At 47.0% G+C, this 12,360-nt stretch overlaps 1 protein-coding gene across 4 annotated transcripts in view; it reads left to right on the top strand.

Moving 5' to 3' along the window:
- LOC119389938 (small conductance calcium-activated potassium channel protein) overlaps positions 1-12,360 on the top strand; it is a 257,296-nt gene that overhangs the window by 215,559 nt on the left and 29,377 nt on the right. For all 4 annotated transcript variants that reach the window (XM_037657388.2, XM_037657389.2, XM_037657391.2 and 1 more), the window contains one exon: positions 11,605-11,740. In XM_037657388.2, coding sequence (XP_037513316.1) covers positions 11,605-11,740 — 136 coding nt within the window. The remainder of the gene's footprint in view (positions 1-11,604; positions 11,741-12,360) is intronic.

Raw genomic sequence — 12,360 nt, 5'->3', positions numbered from 1 at the left:
ACGTCATGAATCAAAACCAACTCTCCCAACTTTTTATTGTGCTGAACTTCGTGGGATTCGTCGCTGCTTCCCGTAACGCCCACATCAGCTTTCCTTTCTCTGCGCGTACATCCGTCCTGGGACAAAGTTTATTGCACGAAGTTTGCCTCGGTGACTGCTTCTCTCACATGTCGCGAGTCAGGAAGCTCCGAAGTTGCGCAATTCTCGCTAATGGCGCCACGCTGTGGTTTGTTCGATTGGTTAGTTGTCGAAATGCAACGCGATGTGTCTCCATCCCTCTCTGTCCATCTTTTCTTCGCTCTTCCTCCAGCTCTCTTTCTCCCTCTCTCTCTCTTTCTTTCTCTCTCTCTCTCTGTGGGCGGTTGACACGCACCCAACCAGTTTGCTTCGCCTCGCATCCCTGTCGCGTCGAGAATTTCTCACGGAAACGTGGCTTATTCCTCTGACACCACCAATCGCATGTCGTGTGTTTCGCAGGGAAACGAAACTTTGCTTTCGCGAGCAAACATCTGCCCCCCAAACCAGATTGACGGGAAGTGGCTGCGCGCACGCTGCACGTTGCGCACTGCAGTGTCTGTGTATGCGTAGCTGATAACAACGCCAGGCAGGCAGCAGCCTCGACAGACACAATTCTTTCTGTCTTCGTTACTTCCATGTCTTCCTTCTTTCTGTCTCTTCCCTCTTACTCTCACGTTTCTCGCGTTGCTCTCTCGGAAAATGGCAGGGAAAAAAACCATCCATGTATCCCTCTCAGTTATTTTGTTCCCATATATTTTTTTATTTTGCTTGCAGAAAGAGATTGCGTTTCTAAAGGGCAGCGGATGGAAGTGGATTCTGAAGAGCGTTGTCGCGTGCCCGTCGTCATCCAAACACAATGGGAATTTCACAATGCACCCAGAGCGCGGTCGCACGTTGCCCCGTGCGCACCGCGGTTAAATTTAACCGCCGGTGCGTGGCAGTGGTGGCGCGCTGCGCTGCGGACAAGGAGGCTTTAGCTAAGGCCCGGGCTCAGCGGCAGGTGCGCGCGCAATGTGGCCCGCGCACTTTTTTTTTTCTTTTTTCTTTATTATGCGACTTGTTGACTACGCGCGCGCGCACCGGACACCGGCGCTGAAACAATGCTTTGTAGCTTTCTTTTTTCCCGATTATATTTGTACGGTTTTTAATAGTTCGCTTGCCTCGTGAGTTCCTAGACGGCTTACAGGCTATATTGGAGAAAATACTATCAAAACAACGTGCTCAGATAACACGTCTGTACTCTTAATAACGTTCACGAGTCGAGTGGTGCTCCCGATTTCCGCCCTTTCATTTGCCACATGAAGACCGATTGCTTATAATGTAAGAAATACGCATAAACTAATGATGATAAAAAAAGGGGACCATGAGGCGATGCGAAGCAGCGTTTCGGCATGTCGAGCCCGCGTTTCAGGGAAGGAGTGGAGAGGGGGAGTGGAGAGGATGTGTGTAAAGAGGGTTTGCGCATGCGCAGTAAGGGTGGTCTCGCAGCACACCGGATTGAACTTCGCAAAAATTGGAGACGACCCTAATCCTGCACTTATGTGCTTGGTAGCGGCACTCGCGCGTCGGTGTTCGCGTTCCCTGTTGTATTATTAACTTCGTTCTTCGTCGCACTGCCGAAGCCGATCTAGGAGGCCACGTATAAAGGAGCGCCTGGTTCAGATCTGCTCTCCCAAGTGCCGCAACGATGCCAGCTGCTCACAAGAAAGCCGTGTGCTCTGTCAGTGAACTTGTTCGATTAATTTGCATTAATTATTCTGACAGTTAGTCGGCCCTTAAGTGAAGTTATGCTCCGTAAAATTATGCCCTTATCTTACGTAAACTTATGCTTAAGTAAGCTTATGCAGCGCGAAGCGTGGGTGTCGAAGACGATTGCTGTCCTTTTTATTTTCATTTTTATTTTTTATTTTTTCAGTAGCTGTGGTCCTCTGCCACAGCCGTCACAGGGAGAGAGGGTGACGGGGTAGAAGAAGGAGGAGCGCTGTCCTTCCCGCATGCTCGCTTCGCCACGGCATCTGAACCTTCGAACATGTGATCGTGTTTCAGGCTTCAGCTTTCGCGTTACAACTGCGTCCCAAATAGTTTTAATAGTTAGCGACCGGTGAACTAACACGCCCTTCCACTGCGTTCGGCAGAAATCACGTTACCTTTGCAACGGAGTCTTTGCATTGGCGGTGAAAGACCGTCACACAAACGCGTTAGATAGACAACGAAAGCTATAAAAGTACCCGCTGGGTAGAAAGAACATAGGAGAGAGGGCTTCGCTAACGAGGATGAGTGTGGCGGAATTGATTAGTGCTGGGGTTTATCGTCCCTAAAGTTCTCACGTCGTAGCCTTGCAGGGCAGGCCGCGTCGGAGAGCTCCGAGTTAATTTCGACACGCTTTTAACCCACACTTAATCTAAGTACGCGAGCGCCCGTGAACTACGGCCCCCCATCGAAACTCGGCCACGTCCGCAGCCGAAAACCAAACCCGTTGGCCTCAATATTCGGCGGCGTAATTAACGTCACGGCCAGCAAGCCAGTGCCTCCCTCAAAGGCCGTTGTTTTAACAGCCCAGGCTGAGAACGCAACTCGTTCTTTGGCACTATATACTTAACACTTCCTCTATATCCACGTCCCCCCCCCCCACCCCTATCTTCTTGCGTTTCGCAACTACGTAATGTTAACGCTTCTTTACCGCTGACCAAAGTCCCATCCATTAGATGATTCTGGCGAGTATTTGACACGTAATTGTTATCCAAGCTCCCGCGAACTCTTGTTAGCTAGGGCGCGAACCAGTGATGTGTGGACGCTACTGAGACTGGGCACCGAAAATGGCGCAAGCCCGCCGATGATAATGTGAGCGCGGCGACACTTTAGTTACAAGCTGTTCCCGGTCGCCAGGCCAGAGGCGTGTTTGAGAGCACGCCGAAGCGTGGTGCTTTTCGTGTCAACAGTCCACTCATCGTTATACGTGTATATGCAGTGGCACGAACTTCAATACACCGCCCCTTCCTTACCGCCGGACGGCGTTGATGTCCCCCTTCTCTCTTAACCCGGCACGGTTGGACGGAAACAACCTTTGTTAGCTAATAATTCCGTTCTGTTTATATCTAAAGGGCAACCGTGTTCGCGCATAATACTGCCACTGGGGCTGCAGCATATGCTACGGATAAAACGGTAGACACCGACGGCAAACTTGATGTTACATTGTCCCGACCGTTCTCTCAAAAAGGACATTCGGCACATAGCCAACACAGTGGTTGCAGTAGAAAAGTGCTTGTTGCTTCTGAAATCTTTATTTCCGTGGCATGTTAGCTCACATATTAGCTTTATATCGAATCTTCGTGTCACCTCGTACTGCAGATTATATACGCGTCATGTTAGTTATACGATGGTTATGTCGCGCGCTACGTAGTAAATAAGACTGTGCGTCTGCAAAACTGACAATTTCTTGTTTATGGATAATGGAAGTTCTTTTTTTTTATGCATGCATGAAACATTACATGCTTATGTATCTTTTTTACGTGTGCGTGTGTGCGTGCCGTCCTACGTTTTTGGTACAGCAGGCCCATTGGATAGCCGTACTTTCTCATGTTGCACATACCTAGCAAACAGCGACCAGCTTTCCTACAATGCAGTGTTACTTTTTCAGAAATGGAAGGATTCTTAAAAAGAAACTCCTTGGTTTATTTATTATTGTTATTACAGAGATGCACCAACTCGTTTACAATCCCAAGCCGAATGGGCGAGGAGGGTCCTTACCCGTTTTCGTTTTTGTGGGATTCAACGAGGGTATAGTTGCGGAGTGGCGTTTCCTTTTTGTTGGCTATCCGCCGCCATGTAGTTCCTTTTAATTTTTATTTTTATTTTATTTGAGTGTGGGGGGGAGGGGGGCACAAGTCCATAAATAAAAACTTTCCTTAGTTGCTCCATTACGCTTTGGCGTTTGCTTGACCGCATCCACCACTACTGCGTGACAATATTATGAAAGGCTTCACTGAATATGATAAGTTCAAGAATAACAGAATTACCGGGAAGCTGACACGGTTACCGAATAGTAGCGTGTGCTTCCGAGATGCGAGCACGAAATCGTTTCGTAAGCTGCTTGTTTGCGAGTGTCGGATCGTTATCTTCAATCCGTGCTGATGCAGCACGTTTACGTAACGTCTTACGTAAGTTTGCCATCAGTTGTGAGGGCAGGCTTATCGCACACTCAGGTTAAGCGAGCTTTGAAAGCATTCATGTTAGAAGTTTGAACATTGTGGCGAAACAGAGCGTGAGCTATACGGAACAGTGCAGCACGCAGAACACACAGAAATTTGAAGACGCAGACAAGATTGAGATCGGGACCAACCTTAATCCTTGCCCGTGCTAGTCGAAAAAGCAAAAAGGCGTCTCGCATGTGTAACACGCGTCTATGTGCAGGAGACTGAAGACGTGCTTGAGCTCAACACAGGGGCTATACCGGAATGCGCAGTCTAGCTAGAGAAGAGTGTTATCGGCATTCGTGCAGGTGGAGAAGTGCCTCTGACAGGCGAATCCGTTTCCTGGGCATCGTTGGATTAATGTGCTACGACTCTCGCTGTTTATACGCATGAAAAGCTTTTTAAAAAATCAACAAAAAACAGCGAAGCTTGATTCAGCGGGGACCGTACGTCTTGCCTCCATAGCTATAAAAGATTCACTATACAAATTGAAAAGCATTGATATACGTGTATATGATATATAGAGGTCACTTGTTTCACGTTGCCACATTGCATTGTTACCTGGATATGAACGCGTAGCAACTGAAGTGTTGCGCTGCTAAGCACGTGGATGAAGGAAGGATCACATAATAAAATGCAGCGTTATTTTGTGGACCACACAGTAAACTTGCGCGCTATGTGCTGTGCAGAATGTACTGTAGCCCAAGCAGCCCACCTCTCTTGACGACGGTTTCTGTGCACCAGACCACAGAATATAGTCCCAATCTATCCTGTGAATCAGACCACAGGGTAAACTACAGCTTTGTTCTGTGGACCAGACCACAAAATAAAGTGTAGCTTTATTTTGTAGACCACACCAAAAAGACTTGCGCTGTGAACCGTGCGCACCAGACTTCGCTGTAGCCCAAACAGCCCACCTCTCTTAACGACGGTTTTCTGTCACAAATTGCGAGTGTTTATTCTGTGGTCTGGTCCACAGAACAAGCGCTACTCACTCCTCCCTTGACGACAGCATCCCTCGCGCATCGCGATATCGCCGTTTTGTGGATCGATATTGAAGCCGCGTATGTTGGCGTATGCGTGAAAGATTCCAATGTTTTCACATATGCGAGTATTGATATCAGTCGCAGATAAACTTGTTATTGTGAACGGAAGCAGCAAAACGAAGGCGTATAATGACAACAAATGACAGCGGTTCTAAAATTTCGTGGACCTTATCTATTGCGTGCGGAACACTGAAGTCACTTTCACCACAGTACGCTTGTATCATGTGAAAAAGTGCACTAACATTTGCACGGGAGGCTCGAATTTTGAGCAATCCTTCTGAATGGGCGCGGCCATAAATCACCCGAAAAAGAACGCTAACGCCACCGCGAAAAGAAAACAATAATAACAAATGACAGCGTGTATAAAATTTTATGGCCTTGATCCATCGAGTACGCGACACTTAAGCCACTTTCGCCGCAGTACACCTGTGTCAAGCGAAAAAAAAAAAGCTCAGTAAGGTTGGTGAGAACCTACTAGTTGTCACTGGACACAGCACGCTTTGTCACTTAAGTACATACACTTGCACGCGCCGTATAATTGCGAGTACTTGTATGATCGTCATCGTCTGAAAACTTTACAGAAACAGCTAAAGTAGCCCCTTGCCAATCTCAGTGTACTTTTTTTTTGCACGACATTATTGCACTGCGGTGAAAGCGACTGAAGTGCGTCCTGACGAGATAGATAAGGGCCAGAATATTTTAGTAGCGTCGCCCTTTGTCGTTGTCATTCCCTCCTCACGGTAGCGTTGACGCTGTTCTTCGGGAGATCTGTGACCGTGTTCGCACAATCGGGGGGGATCGCTCAAAATTTGTTTCCCGAGCAGATCTTAATGAACCTTTTTTTTGCATGACACAAATGTACTGTGGTGAACGTGACTTAAGTGTACCGCACGCGATATATCAGGTCCAGGAATTTTTAGAACCGCTTCCATGTCATTACAAGCCTTCTTTTTGCTGCTTCAGTCCACAACAAGTTTACTTGCTTTGGCATGTCAGACCAGCAAGCATGCCAAAGGTGGGCTTCGCCTTCGCATTTCAAACCTTTCACGCATAAGCGTCTTCCATCTCGCGTACTATGCCTGGAAATGGCCTCCTTGGTCCGGACTTATTCACAAAACTGCGAGCGAGTATTGCGATTCGCGAGAGAAGTTGTCGTCAAGAGAGGAGGGTGCAGTGCTTATTCTGTGAACTAGACCACAGAATAAACCCTCCCAATTTATGAGAGAAACCCGTCGTCAAGAGAGGTGGGCTGTTCGGGCTACAGCGATGTCTCTGCGCACGGTTCACAGCACAAGTATTTTGGTGTGGTCCACAAAATAAAGCTGCACTCTATTTTGTCGTCTAGTTCACAGAACAAAGCTGCAGTTTATCCTGCAGAACAAAGCTGCAGTTTTCCACATAATAGATTGCGACAATATTGTGTGGTCCGGTGCACAGAAACCGTCGTCAAGAGAGGTGGGCTGCTTGGGCTACGGTACATTCTGCACGGCCCACGGCGCACAACCAGTGGCACAACTTTATGGTATGGTCCACAAAATAAGGCTGCACTTTATTTCGTGGTCTGATCCATAGAATAAAGTTGCAGTTTATCCTGTGGTCTGGACCACAGAATAGTCACTGCGAAACAGTTACGAGGGAGCGTTGAGCAATGCGAAAGAAAGAAAGAAAGAAAGAAAGAAAGAAAGAAAGAAAGAAAGAAAGAAAGAAAGAAAAGAAAGAAAGAAAGAAAGAAAGAGAAGAAGAAAGAAGAAAGAAAGAAAGAAAGAAAGAAAGAAAGAAAGAAAGAAAGAAAGAAAGAAAAAAATGCCAGGCCTGCGCGGAAAGCGCAGCACAGTCACAGCGAAAGCTGGAAGAGCGGCATTTCTAGAGCCCGTTGTAAACTCTCTTGGGGCTACTAATACAAGTACACTAAGAACGTATTCACTACGCCATAAATCACAATATTTGTGAAATTGGGAAGCACCTACAACGCGATTATTCGTCATTGTGCGCAGAAGCGAGGTTCCAGCTACACATATGTAAGGCATTGTGTGCACTTTGTTTATGTGACGACTGATGGCGATGATGAATTGTGGCTCAGCTCTTTGTAATGGGTTGGAAGGTTTAAACGGCTCACCAGTTACGTAATTCGCATTGTGGACGCCCGGTCGCTATTTCACTCTCCTACCATGCAATATAAGATACATTGACGTGAGAAAGAGAGACAGAGAGAAGGGGGAAGAACTTTATGAGACCATGAGGGAATGGATGATGGGCTTATGGGCTACCTTGGCAACCAATGCAAGTGCACTTGCGAGGAACCCACTACGCTATAAATCATCATAATTTCTGTGAAATGGAAATGCTTACGTGACGACTGATGACGATGAAGAATTGTGGCTCAGCTCTTTGTAATGGGCTGGAAGGTTTAAACGGCTCACCATTTACGTAATTCGCATTGTGTGACGCCCGGTCGCTATTTAACTCTCCCACCATGCAATATAAGATACATTGACGTGAGAAAGAGAGACAGAGAGAAGGGGGAAGAACTTTATGAGACCATGAGGGAATGGATGATGGGCTTATGGGCTACCTTGGCAACCAATGCAAGTGCACTTGCGAGGAACCCACTACGCTATAAATCATCATAATTTCTGTGAAATGGAAATGCTTACGTGACGACTGATGACGATGAGAATTGTGGCTCAGCTCTTTGTAATGGGCTGGAAGCTTTGAACGGCTCACCAATTACGTAATTCGCATTGTGTGACGCCCGGTCGCTATTTAACTCTCCCGCTATGCAATATAACATACATTGACGTGAGAAAGAGAGACAGAGAGAGGGGGAAGAACTTTGTTGAGACCCTGAGGAAATGGATGATGGGCTCATGGGCTTCCTTGGCAACCAATGCAAGTGCACTTGCGAGGGAACCCACTACGCTATAAATAATAATTTCTGTGAAGTAGGGCAGCAGCCACTATGCCATTTTTCGTCATTCAACGGAGAGCCGTGGTACCCGCTAAAAACATGCCAAGGCATCATGCGCACTTTGGTGGTGTGTGCTTGATGACGATGAGCATTATTGCAGAGCCCCTTGTAGTGGGTGGAAGCATCCAACAGCCCACTCGTTGCGCAATTGGCATTGTTTGACGCCTGGTTACAGAATTCGCGTTGTGTGGTGCGTGGTTTTTATTTCACTCTTCTACCACACTAAATTACATATCTTAATGTGGTTCCTTCTGGACATGAGGCCTGTATAGCGTCGTTTTGCAAGGCAGTTCCAAGCACCGGCATGGCTCAGAGGTACAACACTGGGCTCCCACGCAGAGGACCCAGGTTCGAACCCCGTTCCATCCTCGAAATTTTTTCTTATTTCGTTTTTTTTTTATTTCGAGCGATAGTGGTTACGGACACCGGCGGCGGCGGCGGCGGCGGACAACTACGCCACCAAAAACGGCCGTTGAAATGATCTCATAACAGCTTTCGCTGTAAAAGAAAGAAAGAAAGAATTAGTGCATCAGGCCCGTGGGTGCCAACCTTTTCTTGCCTCCATTTTCCCGATAGGGCAAGTGCTCCCGAACTTTTTTTAGTCTGAGAAGGTGGGTTCAACGCAGTGCGAAGAAGACAGTGCCTTCGGTCACAAATTCGATCACAATAGCACAGCCTGCGTCCCACCGTTTCCTCGCTGTTGCATGAGTCACATCTGGAGGCGTCTGACATTCCTATGCAAAATGAGTACGCTTTCGTTGAAAGCCACACATGAATTACGCCACGACGGGAGAGGTGCGACTGATCTCGCTATACCTCAGGGCGAGCTTAGCTTCATTGGTTGGGCAACGTATACGGGCTTGTTAAAGCGCCACCAGTTGACGTAGTGCAACAAATTGTCAAGAGCTCGCAATATTGAGTTTCATTTGCGGACGTCTGTATACCGAAAGACGGCATTCGAACTGGATATTGCATGTCTCGAACGCTTGCGCATGTGTCACCGATGTCGCCGCTTCTGGCCATCTTAAGGCGCTTGTATGCTATGCTCTATAGACGTTCGCGCCTTGCTTAAAAAACTGCGAGGGCGTGCACGGCGGCCGCGATAGCTTTAGAAGCATGGAAAACTTTGAGCTACCTGGCGCAAAGAAAAAAAAATTGCTGGTTTGCTTTTTCGTGGCTACATATAACGGTATTCGGAAAGCTCTTCTCGTCGGTTGAACGAGGTTGTCTTATTGAAGCGCAATTCTTATTAGTATTTCGGCGCTGACGGCAGCTCGAGTTTCATATAAAGGCCCGCAGACCAATCTTTTATTGTGAGATATGTTTTTCTAAGGAGGCGACATTGGCGCCTCCGCGCCTCCTATCTCGTAGAGTAATATAAAACGTCGTAAGTTATTCTTTTTTTCAATTTCGATGCAAATCAGGTTTATCTGCTTTACAAAAGTAGACCCTCCTGTACCCAATAAGCAGTTCAAAAGACGTGCACCCAGACATTCATTAAACAAGCTGCCAGGATGAAAGGTTAAGCCTAACTTCTGCGTGTTGTAAAAAGTTAGGCTTAACTTTTCATACTTTTCAGTTGTGCTTGTCTGACGGCCTAGATGAGAAACGGCGTCTAGCTCATTTCGATTGCCTGGTGCACACTCTCATGCTCACTTTAAGCAGCCTGCTGCAAAAAAAAAATGGCGAAGCTTTCACTAAGCCGCGCAAGCCTTGAAACAGCCAAACTTGACGATTCTAAAGACCAATCTGGTTGCTTCTAGGTTGTTTCTAGGCCTTAGCTAGGTGATGAGGGTTGTTTCCGGGTTGCTTCTAGGTCGTTGCTAGGCTTTGGCTAGGTGATGCTAGTTTGTTTCTACGTTGATTCTCAGCGCAGAGAGGTCTGAGTTAAACCACACGCGGTCACCGACACGACACGGATGTCCAAACTCCAGAGGCAGAAACTCTCACTGAAACCAAGCGTTCGCACCTCTCATACAGTCACAGACAGGACATGGATGTCCAACCAGAGACAAACTCACGCTGAAACCAAGCGTTCGTACCTCTCATAGATCTATAGTATACGGGCACGTCGTCGTTGGTGTAGGCCTTCCATCGCTTCGGGGGCTTCTCGCAGCCGCCGTTGCCTTTCCCGTTCCCTAGTGTTGGGCTAACTGTTGCCTTCTTTTTTAGCGGATCAGTGGTGAGTTGTGGGACTTTTCGCTGGCACATATCCGTTTATGAATCGTGATACGGCATACAACTCATGGCTAGCTTAAACAGCCTTGCTGTTAAAAGCACTTTCGCGCTCCACCCCCAACGGAATGCGGCTACCCTGTATGGAAATCGAACCCACGACCCCATCATGCTGTTTGAAATTTGCAAATTTAGCTTGTAACCATACCTGTTAAGAATTTATTCATCACATATATACTCATTTCTTGTAAGTTGCACATGCGCATTATTTACAATTACTTTTGATTACTGCTTTTATAACTATTCATTTTGACAGTGTACAGTATATACTTCCTCGGCGGTTATGTTATTTATGCGTATTTTAATGTGTTCGTAGTGCGCACACATGTATTTAGATGCATTTGTGCCCAGGGAAGCACTTGTTGTGTGAACAGAACTATCATAACGATAAGCTTTGTTTATATTGCGCATGTGTGCACTGCTGTTGTCTAGTTGTGTCTCCCTCGCCATGTCAAGCTATATGCTTACAGCTTTCTTGCCAGGGTGGCCTTCAACATTCTACTTTGTGCATGTTGTAAATAAAACTCGTGTGACTTTACTTATTTTACTGTAGTTTCAAAGAACAGCCAGCCAGCCGTGCCTGAACGGAAGCGGAAGTGGCTTTAGAATTCGGTAAAATTTTGTTGTTAACGAGGGCCAACATTACTGTCGACGATGGCGTAATTTTTTCCGCTGCTGTGGCAGCAGTAGCTTTAAAATATACGAAAGAAAAGTTCGTCTTGCTCCGCCCACGCGAACGCGCCGAAAGTGTGGGCGTGGAAACGAACTAATCGGAACTACGTCATCGTAGGTAGCTTTGGCGGAGCCGCGCAGCACTCTCGTATCTTCAACCGTGGCCTCTGTCATTAGTTCCGGCTGCGCTCTTTGGTCGAACTGATCGCGAACGCCATGCATTAAAAGTGCTGATGTTGCCGATGACGCAGCCCGCCGAAGATGATGTCACTACGTTCGCTCAATATTTCAAGAAGCCCTGCGGCTACAGCCGCTGTATTTTTGCCAAGAAATGCTATTTACGTTCACTTCTGTGAACTCTTACATTGGTTTTCGAATTCAGCAGGGATCAAACTATGATTACACACTCCGAAGTCGTTTTTTCTAAGTCCTTCAGTTTCCCTTGCCTAAGCCACTTCCATGTTATTGTGTGCAGGTACCACGACGAGGAGCATGCTAACTTGCTGAACACCATGTGGTTGACGGCAATCACGTTTCTCTCCGTGGGCTACGGAGACATCGTGCCCAACACGTACTGTGGCAGGGGCATCGCGGTCACCACGGGACTCATGGTGCGTATATACATCCGCTGCACGGTTTCATCTTTGTTTCGTTATCTGGTGGTGCCAAATACGGCAACCATGGTCTAATGCACTGACACGCTATAGTCATTTACTGTGAAAGACGTCAAGAGATGGTTCCTTCCGTAATTATTTCTTTTTCTTTCAAACATTGTCAAGCCTCCGCGTAGGACACTGAAAGACTTGCTAACCCCGTCAGTATAAACTACATCTCATTACTGACATCACTAAATCAGGAAGCGTCGGTTTAGAAGACGTTGCAGACTACGTTGTCTTGTTATAGTGTAAAGGTGTAGGTGTACCGCAAGTCGCCATTATAGACACAAAACGAAACAAAAACAGAAAGAACACGTCATAAATGGGTGGGAACACAAAAACCACAGGGTCCCTTATGCATTCACCTAAGACAACTCGACGGCGAAAGACATCCTTTTTTCCTTCTCAGTCGATGTATTGATCCTGCCCCGTCACCCACCAAAAGCCTTCCGCACCTCACCTGGTTTCGCACTGCCTCCGTGATCGGCCCACATTTGAGCAAGCGATTATGTCATGTTATGACGTCATCATGCGAGAACTTGATGTTGGGCGAGTTGGTGAGTACATAACATCTT

The sequence above is a fragment of the Rhipicephalus sanguineus genome, chromosome 4 (genome assembly GCF_013339695.2).
Source record: "Rhipicephalus sanguineus isolate Rsan-2018 chromosome 4, BIME_Rsan_1.4, whole genome shotgun sequence".
Taxonomy (NCBI): Eukaryota; Metazoa; Arthropoda; class Arachnida; order Ixodida; family Ixodidae; genus Rhipicephalus; species Rhipicephalus sanguineus.
The sequence above is the reverse complement of the archived record's forward strand: the minus strand, read 5'-3'. Positions and strand labels throughout refer to the sequence as shown.